This window comes from Ambystoma mexicanum, chromosome 1q, assembly GCF_040938575.1.
Source record: "Ambystoma mexicanum isolate Mex_15411 chromosome 1q, UKY_AmexF1_1, whole genome shotgun sequence".
NCBI classification, from domain to species: Eukaryota; Metazoa; Chordata; class Amphibia; order Caudata; family Ambystomatidae; genus Ambystoma; species Ambystoma mexicanum.
The window spans coordinates 1278639241-1278657563 of NC_090922.1; the positions used below are offsets into that span (position 1 = coordinate 1278639241).

The 18323-nt window shown below is 45.3% G+C and overlaps 1 protein-coding gene across 1 annotated transcript in view; it reads right to left on the minus strand.

Moving 5' to 3' along the window:
- PRKAA2 (protein kinase AMP-activated catalytic subunit alpha 2) overlaps window positions 1-18323 on the minus strand; it is a 531203-nt gene that overhangs the window by 239904 nt on the left and 272976 nt on the right. Inside the window, exons 3-4 of the mRNA XM_069642111.1 lie at window positions 10842-10935; window positions 5743-5887 (exon numbers count right to left, since the gene is read on the minus strand). Of these exons, the coding sequence (XP_069498212.1) occupies window positions 5743-5887; window positions 10842-10935 (239 nt within the window). The remainder of the gene's footprint in view (window positions 1-5742; window positions 5888-10841; window positions 10936-18323) is intronic.

Below are 18323 nucleotides of genomic sequence, written 5' to 3' on the forward strand. Positions count from 1 at the left end.
CAATGTTTTTTTTTTCTTTTGATTTTCTTTTTGTCTATTTTCTGGAGATGGAGACACAACTACCGAGGAACCCTCGGACGATGAAGTGATCAACCTCATCACTGTCCCTGAACACCTAGAAGACATCAAGTGGGTAAAACAGCCAGCTCCATGCAAAAGTTACTACTGCAGGAATTGCACACCTTTCCTTTGCTAGCAGTGCTTCAAGGTCCCTAAAGGCACTCCAGTGTTGGACTTTGAGAAGGGACAGTGTAAATTTAGTGGCAGGCTGTACAGGAGAGGATTCACTAAATTTCCTGTGAAGAGCCTGGGCACTGCAGCCTTTGTTAACCACCTGATTCATTACCACTGGTGGCAAGTGGACAAATGTTTCAGGAGCAGAATCCGGCAACAGGCAATTTGCCTTGGTCGCAATGCCCTGCTACCCACCACTGGACATGCAATACGACAGGTGGCAGAGGAAGCAGAACCACCTCCACCAACTGCATCATCTTCAGGATATCTCCCATTGACTTCGTTTGGTATCAATGATGAGGTGTATCCTCTGCTAACCCTCCGGACTGACCCTGTTTAGCATCAAAGCAAGGAAGGGGTCTGCCTACTCAGGCCATGCTGCTCTAAGTCGTCTTGTAACTTCTGCTCATTTGTTAGGTAACATGGCCTATGGGTGGTAGCTGCTACCTTTCTTTGAAGCTAAGCAGGGTCAGTCCCGGTTACTGCATGGATGAGAGTACCAGATGCCTACTGTGTCGCATTGGCCAGTGAATTTTCACCCCTGACCTAAATGTAGCTGTAAAAATATCTTTTTTGTTTACTTTTTTCTATAGCTGTGTGTACAGAACGACAGATACCCTCAGCTACCTGTACTCATTGTATATATGGCCTACAGATGGCTGTGGCTATGTGTAGTTTTATAGCCATGAATATCGGTAAAATGGCTGGAAAAGAAATGCTTTCTTGCCCCTGCAGGCCCGTACCAAGTGCCCCCTCATCTGTGCCAGCACACCCTCTCCCCAGATGGCCTCGTCATCCCCTGCCCTCTCCCATTCCCCCCTCAACACATGCTGTTTCTGTGACACAATGTGCTTTGAGATGTCGGCTATTCACGGATATAGCTGAGGTTACAGAAAAACTTTGTGTTGCCTCAGCTATATCCTCGGCTATCTCTTGCATCGAGTAAACGAGCAAAACAAACAATGGTGGTAGTTTTCCCAATTAACCCATGATTTAGCTATCTATTTTGGAGAAGGCGGCACACCCTTCTCTGTCAAATATTTTAAAAAACTACTGTATGGAATAACCCCAAAGCAATAAGGAAATATAGGTTTTCTCTTACATAATTATTTAATAAAAGTATTTAGCCCCAAACATGCCACCTTTGTGTCTGAGTCCTTCTTTTGAACTCTTACAATACAAAGAACACACTTGGTGAAATGTCTGCAAGATTAGTTGCTTTGTATAAATTCATTAATCTTTTAATACTGGAGACCAGTCTATAAGTGCGGGCCAGGATTTGAACCTGTGTTGCTCTGTGTTGTCTTGCTTCCACAACAAACATGATTCCCCTGAGCTGTCCTCCCATCCTCTAGACAGAGTCTTTTAGTATTGACAGATGTTCCATTCTGATTGGAGGTTGTTTTGTAATGGGTGGAAAATGAAGGTGAAAAAGCTAGGCTTAAGCTTACTTTTATTTGTTGAAAACTTTTCAGCATACACATCCAAACACATCCAAACATATCCTCCACATTCCAATATGCATAACAAAGCATAGCAATAGAATAACACAGTAGTGGGGTGATCCTTCGGGGGAGGAGCATGAATCAGAATTTACAATTCTGCTGTGCTTTCCTCCTCTATCTTGTAAGTGCACTTTATTTAATTCCTACAAGGGATTGTCATGCAGGTCTCAAACAAATGGATTCCTACGGAATCCGCCTCCACTTTGCATCTAATATAAGCAGGCAGATTTCATAGGAATCTCTCACTAAGGGCAGCCTGAAAAGTGAAATTTGCATGCAGCATTTACAGCAGGAGAGTAAATGTGAAGAGTAAAAGTGATTTTGGCTGGATTTACTCATCACTTTTTTACTTCGCATAGCAAAAGTTTGCAATTGCATTCAGAGGACCCAGCAGTAAGGGCTAACGTAGGTGTTCCCCTTTGTGTTTTTGATTTTGTGATTTGCCCAGGTTGCCCGATGTAGGTACACATTCTAAAGCTCTGGGTGTTTCCAGGTAAGTCTCTGCACACTGTGCCTCTTTTCTGTGGTAACCTATTTTTTTCCTCATTTTTTCATAGGACAATGGTTGGGCTTGCTGAAAAAGTGTAACTGGATCCCATTTTCCAATTATTTCCAGGGTCTCTGTTGGTTCCCAGTCCACCCCTGCATACTACATGGGAGACATATTTTAGATTTGACTTTTATAAATGAATGCTTGGGATAAAAATACATGGGATACATTAGAGACCCACCCCACCATGACCAACAAGGGCGCCTCTAAGTCATTGCTGTCCACCCCAGTAGAGTGAAGATGCTTGGAGCATCCAACTTACTGCTAATTTAGGGTAAGTGTCCATGGGTGTCATAATGAGTTCTCAAATTCATTTTGGTAACCAACTGGCATGACACTAAAACACACGTACATGTATTTACAGGGTCCTCGAAGATGCCCTGACGAAGGCGACTCTATTTACAACCTTGATCGCCAAAACATGACAGATCAGGGGTCCCGAAAAGAATTCAGGAATCCCCCCAGACCACCTTGATGCTCCAAAGACATTGGCAGACCCTATTCTAGAAAAATTAATTCTAGAAACCAAAGGACATTATATGTCTGACATCCGTAGGGATGCAAATGAAAAATAAAAAATAAGCAATTAATTGAAAAACACATATGGAATGGTACAATTGGACTGTATATTATATTTCCCTATGATTTACTCCACTTTTTGATTGAAATACGTAAGTATGTTCAAGAGTTGATATGAACATTAGCATAAAACCCAATGTGCTTATACATTTGGATATATGAGTTCAATGGATTCACAGAGAAACAAGGCAATACGTTTCTTTGTGTTTTATTGTACCACAGATTAGGTGGTTTCTCTGTTCTCTTCTATTTTTTCTTTATTTCATTTTTGCACTAATCTTGCCATCAAGTAATACTTGTCAAGGCTAAGGCCAATCACAGCTTGTGGGCTTTTCGATCTATCATTATGTAACACTACTCAACTATCCAAGGTACTATCACTGGGTAAAACTTTTTATTAAATATGTTAATTTGATATTGTTGGTTGATATATATGTCCTTTGCTGATCATGAAAATAAATAAAGTTTTCATTTTTATGGATTGTTCAAACTAGTTATTGTTCGTGCTGTATTTGTGTTTTAGGTAGTCATGCCAGGCACGATGAGCAGGATATCAGGTGTAGATACCCAACCTTATGGAATTAAAATGATGAAAACGTAATCTTTGTATGTCCAATGGTAGAATTTGCTTTTTTTGTACAATTGCCCTACCCCAGGCACCACTGGAAGAAGGTGTTAACTCTGTTCAGTTAACTACTCTATCATACTTGTTGCTTAGCGTTACATTAAATTGTTAAATTGCTGACACATTTATTGGTGTTATTAACACCCTCTACCCATCTTCTCCATCCCGGGGAGGATGGGTGACACCGAGGTTGACATTGCTTAACACTATATATTTTGACTGACAGTCACTGATTAGAGACTCAAGGATGGCAGAGAATGCAACCCTGAGCTACACAGAATTACAAATCTTAGAAGGGATAAGAGGCCCTCTATTGGTCAACCCCACTGGTGGTAACCCTACAATATTCCAGAACCAACATGAGTGATGAACTCCTGAAACTAAAAAAGAAGGTTTTTCAGACAGAGACACATGGGTAATCATTACGAGGTTGCCACCAATCCCGTAACACCCTACCACTGCCTGATATCCCAGTGCAACCGGGATATCACGAGCGGCGGCAGTAAGGTTTAGTCCCCATTTCCATGGAGTCCCATAGGACACTAACAGTGCCAGTGGTTTAGTGGGAGACATGCTGCTAGGGGCCTGATTTCTAAGCAGGTCAGGCCTGCTGGGGGACCCGTGCCCCTACCGGCATTCTTGTAGTAGGCCGTCTGGAAAGGGTGCCACTACGCTGAAACCCGCACCCTTATTTCAGGACCACCATACTTGGAATGAGGCCCATGGACTTTTTTTATGCGACTATCAATATCAATCCGACAGGATTAATAACTAGGAACGAGCCATGCCTGTTTCTGGGAGGCAAAGAATATACCACAAATTTCAGCTGTATAGCTACTAAATGCAGTAGGGACCTTATGGTCTTAACAATCACTACAGCAAAAAGACTGATCACAGGGATCCAAAGAGAATTAAATTTGAGGAAGAATAATTCCTCTAAAATACAGTTTTGAGCAACACACATGAACGATTGAGAGATATTAACAAGCTCTTTGAAGATTTCGAATCAGCAACCATAACAAAGAAGACAACAAAATTGATACAAGGTATTAAAGAATTCAAACTGGAACAAATATATCCCAATACAGCAGACAATTATTTGGAAACCCTGAACAGACAGGGGCCCTCATCTAAACAAGCAAGACCCTTCGGTAGATGAAGGTGGATGATCTTCTCAGACTCAAGCAGCGACTCCCAACCGAAGATAACACTAGATACAATCAACAACCAAACTTCAGGAACCACCCACTCCTTTTTTTAGGCATAGGAGGATCCGGAGGAGACAGCTGGGGGCCAAGTCTAGGGACACAACGTACGGTACAGGGAGGAGACAAATGAGGCAGAGGAGATGGCCATTCCAGTAACCGATGATCCTCAAACTATGCCCATTTTCAACCTGGCAGAAATCAAACTCTCTCATGCACAGGTGTCCATACTGCCTGAAGGCCTCTCATCCGTGCCTTCCAAACATACGGACTGGTTTGACACAGAGATGCAGATTCGTAGATTTCTAAAGACTGTATTTCTACATACTTTTTTCAAGGAACAACCGGAGCATTTGAGAGAGATAGATTCAGGACCCACCGTTTACATTTAGCCCAATGGATAATAAGGTCCTGACGGACATTCTTACCTTTGAAAAATGTATCCTGAATGACCTAAGTAACTCAAACACATAAAGGCAACTCTCCAACACAATATATCTAAAGAGGAGAGGGAATTCTTGAAAACATTAGCAGGTGACACCAACCTAGTAATTAAACCGCTGATAAAGGGAGAGGCGCAGTAATAATGACTGCTTACAGGAACTTAAATATTGTTCTATGGGACAATTTCACAGGAAAAGAAATCGAGTGTCAGTAGACTGTGTCTGCCATTTTTGGTTGACATTCTATTTATTGTATATACCTTTTCACCTCCATGGTATTTTCACCGAATCATGCATGCTTCCATGGTATAGAATGCCACATCTCGCTCTCAACATTCTCCTCCTTCTAATCCCACATTTGTAAATTACACTTCTTTACAGTACACTTTAACTTTTTAACTGTACTTTTTCCACTGATCTACTTTCAAATAAAACATTTCCCAAACAAAACGACAGTTGCATTCCAAATCGAGTGGGCTGTGTTCGTTTTATCAGAAACACTGCTCATCAAAACATTTTTGAAGAGGACACTTGGGATGGCAAGTTCTGATGGGCTGCTACTGGCAGGCCACATTCCCGGGATGCTTCGCGGGTCACATACCGAAATCGGCTATCTTGGCATTCATGTGCGCGTCCAGTAGCACATTCTCCGGTTTCAGGTCTCTGTGCACGACCATGTGCCGGTGGCAGTAATCCACTGCGGACAGGATCTGCTGGAAGAGGCGGCAGGCCTCGGGCTCCTCAACCTGCAACAGATAAGAAGAGCAGCTGCTGGGGGAACGACTCAAATTGCGCTCGCTGAAATCTTAGCGGTTTAAGCACATTTTGTCAACATGAGCAACAATTTACAACCAGCCGCAAAAGAACAGTAAATGCAAACGGCACGATTGCTGTATTTGTGCCTTTTCAGTTTTCAGGGCATTGTGGTGTGCTTGCTAATTAATTAAATGTTGCCTTGTAGTCTTAAAGCATCAAACAGCGTTCGGTTCATATTCGTGGATGTTGAATTGAAACAATGGTTTGGAGGTAGGAGGGGGCAGTTAGTTTTATTAGGAAGACTTTTAAGGGGGGTATCTAAGAAAGCTCACACAGCAGGTCTTAAATCCTAGTCATCAGAAAAACAAGTTTTGGCAAAGCCAATAGTTTTGGCACTCAGTGCTGTTCTTTGCATTTTGCATTTATCGGCACCAGGGTACAAAGAGAAGGGTGGAAAGTTTCAAAGGAAGATGTGATAAGAGCAAGGGTGGAAACCATTGATGGAGGGTGCCATTGATTATGAGTAAGGGGAAATATGAGCAAGAAAAGGTGAGTGAGTGTGTGAGGGTAAGAAATAAAGTGAGAAGAAGTATGCAAGGGGTAAAGATAGGGGATGGAGAGGGTGGGTGGAGGTAAAGAGTGTGGGGGTCGGTTGGTGGGGCAGAGAAAGTGGGGTTTGTGTGGGTGTGGTGGGATTGGGGGTGGGTAGAGAGAGTGGATCTAGAGAGGGTAGGGTGGGGTGGGTGGCTGGGACACAATAGAGTGTGGTAGAGTGATTGGGAGTGAGTGGGTGGGAGAGGTTAGAGAGAGTGGGGTGAGGTGGTTGAAAGGGGTAGAAAGAGTGGGAGAAATGTATGAGGGTGTGGGTAGAGGGTGTGTTTGGGTACAGATAGCTGTGGTCCAATCTACATTACGGACCACAGCTATCTGGGCGTAGGGAGAGTGGGGGTATGGTGGGTTGGTGGGTTTATGGTAGAGGGAGTGTGGGTTGAGTGGGTGGTGGGAGATAGATTAGTATATAGTGGGTATTGGTGGTAAACAAAGGGGGGAAGGTGGGTGGCAGTAGAGAGAGAGAGTGGTATTAGAGAGAGTGGGGTAGGGTGGGTGGTTGGGGGAAGAGAGAGTGGGTATGATAGAGATATTGAGGGGTGGGTGTGGGTAGAGAGAGTGTTGGTGTAGGGAGAGTGGGGTTTGAGTGGGGGGAGAGAGTAGGGGTAAACTGGGTGGGGCTATGGTAGAGAGATTGGATGGGGTGGGTGGTTGGAGGAAGAGAGAGTGGGGGTAGGGTGGGTGAATGGGTGAGGGTTTGGCTGGGGGTGGGTGGTTGGGGTAGAGAGAGGGTGTGGGGGGTAGTGAATGTGGGGGTGGGGAAAGGAAGGTAGTGTGGGGTGGGTGTCAGTAGATATAGTGGAGGTGGGGTAGGTGAGTTTATGGGGGTATAGAGAGTAAGGGTGAGGTGGGTGGTGGTAGATGATTAGGGCAGAAATCATGAAGAGCAAAGCAGCTTCGGGAGGAGTTGTTAAGAGTAGCACAAAATAGCCAAAACAAGACCCAACAGCGCATGTAATTGGTGTGGGGTGGGGGGGTTGACTGTAGAGAGATAGAGGTATCGAAAGAAAGGGAGGGTGGGGTGGTTGAAGGCAGAGAGAAAAGGGTGGTGTATGTGGCGATAGAGAGGTTGGGTGGTAGAGGGTAGAGAGAGTGGGTGTGGGCAGTTGGGAGGGGTAGAGAGAGTAGGGGTGTGGTGGATAGGCAGGGGTGTTGGTAGAGAGTGTGGGTGGGGTTAGAGATAGCTGTGGTACGGTGGGTGGGGAGAGCGGAAGTGGGAGAATGGTGGGTGGGTGAGGGTAGAGAGAGAGGGGTTAGGGTAGGTGGGGGCACAGAGAAGGGGTGGTGTGGATGGGGTAGAGAAAGGGGATTGGATGGGCTAGATATAGGGCAGGCAGGTAGGTAGGTGAGGTAGAGATAGTGGTGTAGAGTGGTGGCTGGGGTAGAGAGAGTGGGGGTTTGGTTGGTGGATGAGATTAGTGGTTGGCTGGGTGGAAAGTAGAGAGAGAGTGGCTATGTATAGAGAGTGGGGGTAGGATGGATTGGTGGGGTAGCGAGAGTGGTTGGAGGTATGGATAGTGGGTACAGCGGGTGGCCACAGAGTGGGTGTATTGAGAGATTGGAGGTGGGTGGGTTGGGGTAGAGAATGTGGGTGGTGGTAATGAGTGCGGGGCGTGGGGTAGGTAAGTGGGTGAGAGTAGGGAAAAAGTGTGGGGTTGTTATTAGTAATTGGTTGGGGGCAGAACACATGAAGAACAAAGCAGTCTTGGAAGAACTTTACGAAGATAGCCCAAAATATCCCAAACAAAACCCAACCAGCACATTTAATTGAGTGAGGTGGGTGGGAGTAGATCGAGTAGGAGCGGGGTGTGGCAGAGAGATTGTGGGGTTGGGGGTAGAGAAAGCGGGTGTTGGCATTGTGGTGAGAGAGAGTGGGCATAGAAAGACAACCTCTGGAGGACTACAAAAACATCTGCTGTCGAAAGTAGCCAAAAATAGCCCGATTTGTATGCAAAAAGCACAAAACAGCCTACAAATCACTGTGACCGGGAAATGGAAACCCTGGCATCCGATTGATTCCTACACAGCTGCTGATTGGAGCAAATAGTGTTAGGGAACTCCTGGTTCAGTAGTATGACAGAGGAGTTTTGAAAGAGAACATTTAGTGAGTTGGCATGTTCATGCCATGGCATTGAAGGTTGGTATGCCAACCAGATAAACTCAGAACAGAACCCCCCTTTCCTGTTCTCCCTTCTGTAACAATGGTTCTGGCATTTTTGTGGCACAAACGCTACCAAAATTCCCCAAAAACCAAATGCAATCTGGGTTATTTATTGATGGTGATATATGAAAATGCAGGAATGGGTAAAGCAAACTTGAATGCATTATATTTTCTCGATGCCCCCTTTAAAACAAATATCAGAATTATCAGCAAAGCTCTGTGACATTCCTCTGTGTATTAAAATATACCATAAAGGGCCGGATATAATTAGACAAGAATAATTGAAGATCCATATCATTAACCCCATGGACCAGAAAAGAATCTGTGTTACCCATTTTATTTTGCAGCAGGAAGTTCCACAGCCTCATTGCCAATGCTGAGAAGGCCCTTTGAGAAAGTTCCGTCTCTGAAAAGCGAGATCATTAGTACCAGAATGCGTCTGCAGCTGTGAATAAGAGAGGCCTATGGACTTTAATTCCAATACCAGAGAATTGTACTGTTCACCCTCAGCCCACCCAATCCTGGGCCTTGCAAGTACGGCAAAGCAGCCGAACAGGATCCGAAATAGAAATGGGAGCAGGTGTACAATAGCATGATTGGGAGTGACATTTTACGTTAAAGATCTTGCGTGCCTAGCCTTGCTCAATGAGTGGCGTATTGTGCCCCCGCTAGAGTTTCCATGTACGATCTGCAAAAGAAAGGCGTACTTTAGGGGGCAAGGGAATAGGGTGTGGTTGAGGTCACATTTTGAAGCTATTTCTTTGCGGTCATTGTGATGTATTTTATGTGTTACCAATAAGCTTGCAGGCGTATTATCAAAACTATTCAGAAATAAACATGCTTTGGGAGTATATGATCCTAAATTCAGGAACGCAGAAAACAGCAGAAGAGTTAAAGGATCTGATTTTTTGTAGAATTGTAATTGGTAATTTATAACGCTGCTTAATACCCAAAGGTGCCGGACCAGGGATCGAACCTGTGTTGCTCTGTGCCATCTTGCTTCCAAGACGAGCACGTTGCCCACTGAGCTATCCCACCGAGAAGCAAAATCATATTACCGTTGTACATTAGATCAAAGACAAAAGAGCAATTGACAGTGAAACACTTAAGGTCCAGAAGGTGCTATGGTGGGAGAACTGGTAAGGGAAAGTTTGGAGAGAAACAGGGAAGCACTATGCTAGAGTACTTGGAAGAGGGGAGCACACTCCAGTTTTCATACAAGTACATTTGATAGAGTGAAGATCAATATTCGATGAATGTGAAGTGCCAAGTCCCCAGGGAGAATGAAGTCTGATACCATACATTGCTGGTGTTATTGCGGGAAACACAACTTCTTTGTTTGGTCCTCATTACGAGGTGGGCGGTAAGGGGTTAATGGCGCCGGTAATGGTGCCGGCGCCATTAACCCCTTACCGCTCTATTACGAGGTCTCCTCACAGGATCCGCAAAGGGCCCCTGGTAAAACCGGGCGCCCTTAGCGGGTCCTGCAAGGAGACCAGGGAGCTAACAACTGGACCATTATTAATGGGCCCGTTGTTAGCTCCCTCCCCTTTCCCATTGAGTCCTATGGGGGCTTGAAAGGGAATGGACATGTTCCGGGTCCTTGTTCCTCGAATGAGGAATTACCAGGTCCTCCAAGGTTGGAATGGCCCGGTAAACCCTCATTTGAGGAACACGGACCCGGACCCGAGTTTGGAGGCAGCCATGCCGCAAATAGCGGCATGGCTGCCTCCAAACTCGTAATGAGGCCCAAATTTGTTTTCAAAGTTTTTCAATTTTTTCTTAATTGTGTTAAATCTGATGTAAAGATTGAATAATTCTGTTTGAAGAATTGAAATGTAAATTTTGTAAAGGTTTATATTTTTTAACCATAAACAAATTTTAAAAGAAGTTCTTTGTTATTTGTAAATGTAATTTAATGTGTTACGTTAGAGTTGTGAGACACTGCCTGTTTCTTGCACAGAATTGTGGAGTGGGACTGTATAATAGGGGGCATTAGATCAGAGGTGCCAGGTTAATGTAGAATCCATTGATCAACCAAAATATCTTGCAACAATCCGTTTTCGAATAACTTGTCTTAATGAATACAATATTGTATACTGAAGTATTCCTTTAAAATATATACAGCTGAAAAGTGAAATTGATTTAAACATAAACAGTTGAGTTACACTTACCCGTCCATTTTTGCAGATGTAGTCAAATAATTCACCACCAGGCACATATTCCATTACCATGAAAAAATCAGTGGGCGTGCTGATTACCTGATATCTAAAATACAAATGCACAACTATTAAAAAGAGAGCAAATAAAAAATGATCAGCAAACAAGTTGTATAGATATAAATTAATATCAGAGGAGGGTTCTTCCTAAACTGAACATGTGCTCTACACACAGAAGACTATAGCGCCCCATTACGAGTTTGGTGGTAAATCAGAAGTAAGTCTGCCAAATTATTGCCAAACTCGTTTACCATTACTGCCACTTGATCCCATTGGTTTACCACAAGATTACAAGTGTTTGTATGGTAGTGTTAATCCACATTTCAGGAGTTCATAGGACTCCACAGGGAGTATGATTGGTAATTCTGATGCAGTAATTCTTCCGATATGTGCATTAAACTGGAAGATTTACATGCAGCATGAATGTTGGAGAAATACTTCCACTTCAAGGTCTAACCTGTTGTTAGGCAGAATCACCTGCAGTACCCTTGGGGAACACTCAGGCAATTAGGACTACAAGTGTAAGCACAATTTCACCTTTGGTACAAGCCTTTACTACACAGTAAAGTGGTAGTGATGGCTGAGCGGCCTGACTTATCTCAAGAGTTTAAGTGAGCTGTAGAGCAAGTTACACAAAGGACTAACCAATACAGTGATTCAAGTAAACACTTACACAAGGTTTCTTGGTAAAAGAATATACATGTATTTACTCAGTCAGTTAGGAAACATTACACAAGCATAAGCAGTAACTGAAGAAAGCTGTAGCTGAAGCAGTTGTTCCTGGCAGTTCAACAGATCTCGCTGTTCTTGAGCTTCAGTCATGGGGACAAGAAGGAGGACGTCGAGAGGTTCCTGCTCTGCCCAGGGAAGAGGCCAAAGGCTGTAGCAAGACGTTGGTTTAATGTGTGAGTGCCTTAAAGTCCACAAGCTGGTTTCCTTCCCTCTGGCTATCCGATTTTCAACAGCACTCTGATGAAAATTCGACCAGATGGGGACGGTGTCCAGGCGGCTTGCGAGTTGGTTGCTCCCACCAAACTCAAGGGAAGAAGTTAACCTTGAAGGGCTTCTCTGACCTCAGAGTTTCAGGCAATTCGGACCTGCAGCACGGCTTCACCAGTCATCCAGGAGTTGCAGCAGTCCTCTTCCATCCTCTCCTCTTCGGTTCTTTCATTCCAGTGGTTGACTCTGCTTCCCAGGTCCCAGAGACCTGCTTTTAAACAGTTTCCCCCATTCATTCCAGCCTAGCTGTCACTCACAAAGCAGGGTGGCTGTCCTTGCCGGACAGTCAGCCAGCCAATCACACCAGAGTGCATTCAGGTCTCCTAGGAGACTAAGCACAGGGAGGTTCGGGAACTTCCCTCACATCCTGTCCACCCCAGACATCCTGGCACGAGAGGAGGGCTTCAGCGCTGAAGCCCGCCAAAGGCCAACCAACAAAGGGACCAAATCTGGTTTGGCGCACAGAGACAAACACAAGAAGGACCTTTCCTAAAAGAAATGGCGAGAAAAGATGACCAGAGTCTGTTTTTACAGATAGGTCTTGGGCGCCATATTGAAAAACATGGCGGACCTGATTTTTAGCTACCGTTGTTAGCAGTCTGGAAAAATCACGGTAGTTGATCTAAACGACTGCCACCAGCCAATTAAAGTAGGAAAGGGTAAAATGTTAATGTTACATGAGTGTGTTGACTCAGGGGGAGCTAAGCAACCCCTCCAGCACACTATAGGAAGATAGTGTGTGCTGGGTCAGTAAATTTAAAGAGACTAGTAAAGTCAATTTAACTTTACAGGCTCTGGGAGACCATAGTCAGTCCCAGAGAAGGTTTTTAAACCTTGGGATGTCTGAAAGACAACCCTGTGCCACTGCACTAAAGGTGCTGTGTGACACACAGAAAAAGATGATGCCTTGGAGTTGTTTTAAAACTCCATAACCAAAGAACACAAAAGTAAAACACACACCAAAATACATGAAAGAGTGGGAAAAAGGCTCACACTCTTTCCAGGTAAAAAAATAAAATCCCAGAAATCCAGCAAAGTTGCTGGGGGTCTCAAAAGGTAAGGGAAATTAGCACATATGGAGAATTCCCCCTAACACCTGTAGTTTGGCGGTTTGACAAATTGACTTCTGACCTGCAGTAATACAAGGAGAAAAGGGAAATAAAAATCCCAATGTTCAAAGGAAATGTTCTTGAGTTGCAGAAAGGGATTAACGTAACCTAGACACACTTTAGGGCCTAAAATGGACCAGGGGATTAGATATCCATCAATACCTTTGCAGTTTCTTGGCAGTTTTGACAACGGCAAACCAGGCTTCTTGGTGCTGTTCGGCGGTTTGAGATGTGTCAGTCATGTTGGTCTAAAGGAAAGCAGATGGTGAAGCAGGTTCATACTGAAGAGAACTGATGCGGATGGTCATAAGCTTCAGTTTGATAGTCTATATCTGATGACAGACAGGATGATGCAGTGATGAGCAGGCGAGTCAGTTCAATGTGGGGGCTCAAAGAATGCAGTTTGGAAAGAACAACCAGGGTCAATGTCATGGTGCATGCTCCCAAACCCCTGAAACTGGTGAGCCCATCCCTGACTCTGGCTACGTTTGGGACTTATCAGGCCCCAGCTAGGCTCACCTGGACTCAGTCCTGGCGCTGCTGGCGCCAGGCTCATGGTAGGTGTTAACTACATGGTCTATATACTCGCCTCTGAGAGGCTGAGCCATTCAATGCAGGGTGTGGCTTGGGATTACTTTACCTGAGAGGCAGGATACGGTTAAGGGGACTATTTGCCTGGAACTACTTGCAAGGCTATTTAAACCGCACCCTGCAAACTGAACACGCTTCGCGTTATTCTGCACTCCTGCAGCGTAACGCTCACCGTGTCAGTTCAGCTCTTGCTTCCCTTCTGCCATGCCCGTCCAGAGTCTTCTATCCATCGGCACCTGTGAAAAGAGAAGGACAGGAGTTATTAAAGCATTGAAGGCCTTTCCTGCAGAACATTGTAGCCTCGCCTTCTGCTTACCCACAGACCGCCGCATCTGCAGAAGAGCAGAACAGAAGGTACCCTCTCGGGTAGCTACTCACCTGGGGTCGGCCTCCTTGTTACGCTCACCTGGACCCCACAGGGGTGTCGATCGGACCCGGACAGCTGCGGTCTCCGTCAACGTGATGCGTAGTGCAGAGATGACTGTCTGGACTGGCCCGCCTAGTCTTGTCTGCTGGACTCGAAGAAGTATTTTCCTTATGTTTGTAAAAGATGAGCTCTCCATCCTGCGTGTCTTGCAGTGGCACATAGATACCAGTTACTTCACTGGTTTGAAGGCGTTGGGAGAGTTCCGGTAAGCATTGACTCTGAAGTCCCAGGCACGATTGGTAAGTATCAAGTTCAAAGAGTTCAATGTACCCGATGTTCACTCTTGTCCCCTTCCTTCCTTAAGTTGCAACTGAGTTTGTGAGAAGAAGGTCTCGTAGCTGCTGCTGGCGTTCAGGTAAGAGTCTGTGTTACCCAACGCTGTCCGGTAACTATTGCATGCGTTAACGTGTTGTTTTTCTCCCTCTTTACAGATGCTGCATATGAAGATATGGAGAATAATACCGCCGGTGGTAAATCAGGTAAGTCTATGGTGGTAAGAGGTATCTGTTGATTCCCTTGGCTCACCTTGTTATTCTTGTGCCCCTAGGTGCCGGAGTACGGCGAAGAAATGATGGAGACAGTGCCGGATCGAAAGATGCTGTGAGAACTGGTGAGTATGGCGCCGTGCTGGAGCTGGCGAAGCGACGCGTGCAGGACTGATGTACTTTCCAGGTCGGGAGATGAAATGGATCCGGAATCAGGTGAGGAATTTGAAATAAGTTTGTTTTCTAACCTTGTCCTTTTCTTCCTCTTTATTCTAGGAGCTCCGGATTCGAGGCGGGCGTGGCAGAAGACTGGATGCTGGCTGCAGGCACGCGGGCATGGCAGAAGACTGGATGCTGGCTGCGTCAGAACAACCAATTCAGCCTTCTTCTCTAATGGACCTAGAGCCTGGAATGCTCTCCCGCTGGAGTTAAGATCCATGGATTCCTTAGAATTCTTTGAAAAAAGATTAAAGACCCATCTCTTCCATTAAACAACCGATATGCCAGTGATATTATCTCGTTCAGCCCTACATTATGAATATGTTTCCTGTTTTTGTTATCTGTGTTCTGTAGTGCCCTCACGCCTTTGGGTTCATGGTCGCGCTATACAAATGTATTAAAGTAAAGTAAAGTAAATGGAGGCACAGTGAGAGTCACGCTGCTGGATGCAGAATAACACGAAGCATGTGCTGCTGTTCGGGCGTGGTTTAAATAGCCTCCAAAGTAGTCCCAGGAAAGAAGTTCCCCAGGACCACACCTGAGTAAAAAATAGTCCCTGCAGTAAAATAGTCCCATCCAGGCCTCACGTTGGCTTGGATTTATTTGCAGCATGGTCTGCATGAGGTAAGTAATGCCTATGAGCCTGGCGCCTATGGCGCCAGGACTGATTTTTATTATGAGCTTGGTGCCTACGGCGCCAGAACTGAACCCAGACAGCCCCTAGCTGGGGCTGCTGGGGTTTTTGTAAATGTCTGGATGCCTGCTCCCGGCGCTAATGGGCTTGATCCGGATGCCCGGGGGTAGATATCATGACACTCCTCCAGGAACTCCATCGAGCAGTTCTTCATCATTCTGCTTGGTGCCGCAACTCGACACCGCCAAGTAACTCCGTCGGGCGGTTTTTCCATCTTCTTCCTGGAATTGCGCCGCACCTGCCGAACAGAAAAGACAAAGCAGGTTAGTCGTACACAGCAAAGGAAAGCTAAATAAAGCAACCAATTAGCGCGACCCGCACAGCGCTATACTCAACGGCAGGAATCCTGCTCATCTTTGTCAGGAGAGTCAACCCATCATCCGAAAGCCGTTTAACGCCGCACCTGAAAGACAAGAACGAACATTAGTTATGTTGAGCAGAAAGACTTAAGGCAGCTATTCCAAGGAGTTATTGGGATAGAGACTTACCTGCTTCTTCAGCGACCTCCATCGGATCAGTGAAGTAACTTGATCTTGGAAAGACTGTATGTCCGCGCCCCTGCCAGAGTGTGGAGGATGGAGAGCTCACCCATAAAAAAACCAAGGTGAGCCAGAGGAAGAGAAGGAAATCGGAAGGAGGTGAAAACCAAAACCGGCTCCATTACGTTGCCTAATATCTTGTTTCGACTTGCAGGCAAATGTCTCTTGAAGCGAGAACGAAGGGAAGACGCGGGCTAGCACCCTCATTTAAGCAGCACAACACCAGTGCAGACATCATCCTTCGGACATGAGCATGCCCCCGTGGAGACCAGGTGAGCGTGACAGTCGATTCCATTGGTGACTAATTCAGTGATGTAGCAGCTGGAGGTTCAAACAAATGTTCTATCAGTACAGATGCCATAATACATCTTTGTTCGAGCCGAGGCGATGACCTGCTTTCAGATGGTGCTTTGTGGCTGTGAATTGGTTTGAATGTGCAGGACAGCGGTTCTATGTTCAGCCAGTACCAAATGCAGCTTTGCTGAGTCCTGATGGTTCGTTCTGGGTCAACCCCATTCTAATCTCAGCTTGGTGTGTTTCAGCAGTGAAGCAGCAGGGATCCTGCCTGTCTTGGCTCTCAGGAGCTGTGTACTCTGTGGGGAAGGAGGGTTTTACCTGCACTCACAAAGGTAAATAGAGAGACAATACATAGGGCTACGGTCTTGCTTGCAACAGCATGGTCAGTCTGTCTGGGCAGAATAGACATAACCCTTCTACAACTGAACTGGGCTCATAGGGCTGACATATGTGTGATATGAAATTGGTTTGTTTGTAATAATTATAAAAAAATACCATCCACCATACGTTCACTCAGGTATAGCTTATATTTAAAGATGTATCTGCCACCAGGACAGTAAACCCATGATTAGGGGGTTTTGGTACAGGCATGCATATCTTAAATGAAGCCCCTCTGCTGTATTGACTTTAGCTGTCACTACAGCTGTCGGGAGGGCACCTGTGACCTCTGAACTTGCTCTGTGCCACTGGAGAGCAGGCACTGCAGATCAGGATACTGAAACAGCAGGGCACAGGTGTGCACTATGCTTTTCGCAAACAAGCTTATGAAAGGGAAATCTAATTAGCAGATTTCCCTTCCTGAAGTTGAATTGTCTGCTCCATTTTAAAAAAATATGGCTCATGTACATTTACCTGACAGCAATTCCTCACACACCACGCCAACCAATAATTGTGAGATCCACTCTTCTAAGGGTATGGCTCATCACTGTGCATAGCTATAAGCCACCTCAGAGGTCTGTTGTCTGTTAAGATGGTAAAATAGACCCAAATATGTAAGATGTCACCTTACAAATGTGGTAGCCCAGTTGCGCTCTCGAGTGTCTACTAAGATACACACATGGTTGCACTACCCCCTCATACGTTAGCTGTGCTAGCACTGCACCATTTTGAATACACAAGCATGTGTCTGTTTTATGAATTCCTGCCCATAATTCGGGAGCTTACAAACCAGGACCTGGCACAAACCATCCTTCAAGCTCTGGAATGAGGTTTGGCAGGTGGAGATCCAAGTGACCTTCTTTGGTATCTTCTTAGATGTCACATCATTGAAGGGAAGGGTAATTGCCCCAAACCCCTTGATGAAAGCCAGTAGTAACCGGTCTGTCCGGATAATGGGGATGTTCCAATGCACCACTGCCTGGACATGGGCCTCGAGAGGCCATTTCTTACTGCCACTCACTTGGTCTCACAGGTAAGTAACATTACCCTGCGTTATCTGGCACTTGGATGCCTTGATAATCAAGCCACCCATTTTCATGGATTGAAGCACCTGTTTCAGGTGGGATAGATGGTCCTCCCAGGTATGGCTGAAGACAGCAATGTCAACACTGATGTCCTCTAACCCCTATAGCACATGATTCACCATCCTCTTAAAAGATAGCTGAGGCATTCTCTAATCCATGGGGTATCACCGTAAATACATAGTGTCCATCTGGTGTGGAGACTGCTGAGATCTCCTTTGCTTTGTCAATTAAACCAACCTGTCAGTACCCTACCATGAGGTCAAACGTACTAATAAACTTGGCGGTGCATAATCTGTCAATCAGGTCATCTGCCGTTATATATTGGGTGAGCATCTGCCTCAGTGACATAATTGAGCCCCCAGTGGTACACACAAAATCTGGCTTTCGTTTTTCCACTACTGGAATGTATAGGGACCATTATCACTGGGCTAGCCCACAGGCTGTGGGATGGCAGAATCACTCCTAAATCCATCATCTTGGAGATCTCTTCCTTGATGCTGTCCTTTACCTTATCAGACATCTGGAAAATTCTGCTCTTCACTGGCTTACTGTCTCCACTCTCAATATCATGGATACACCAATAAATGTTACCTGATATCAGTCTGAACAGACAA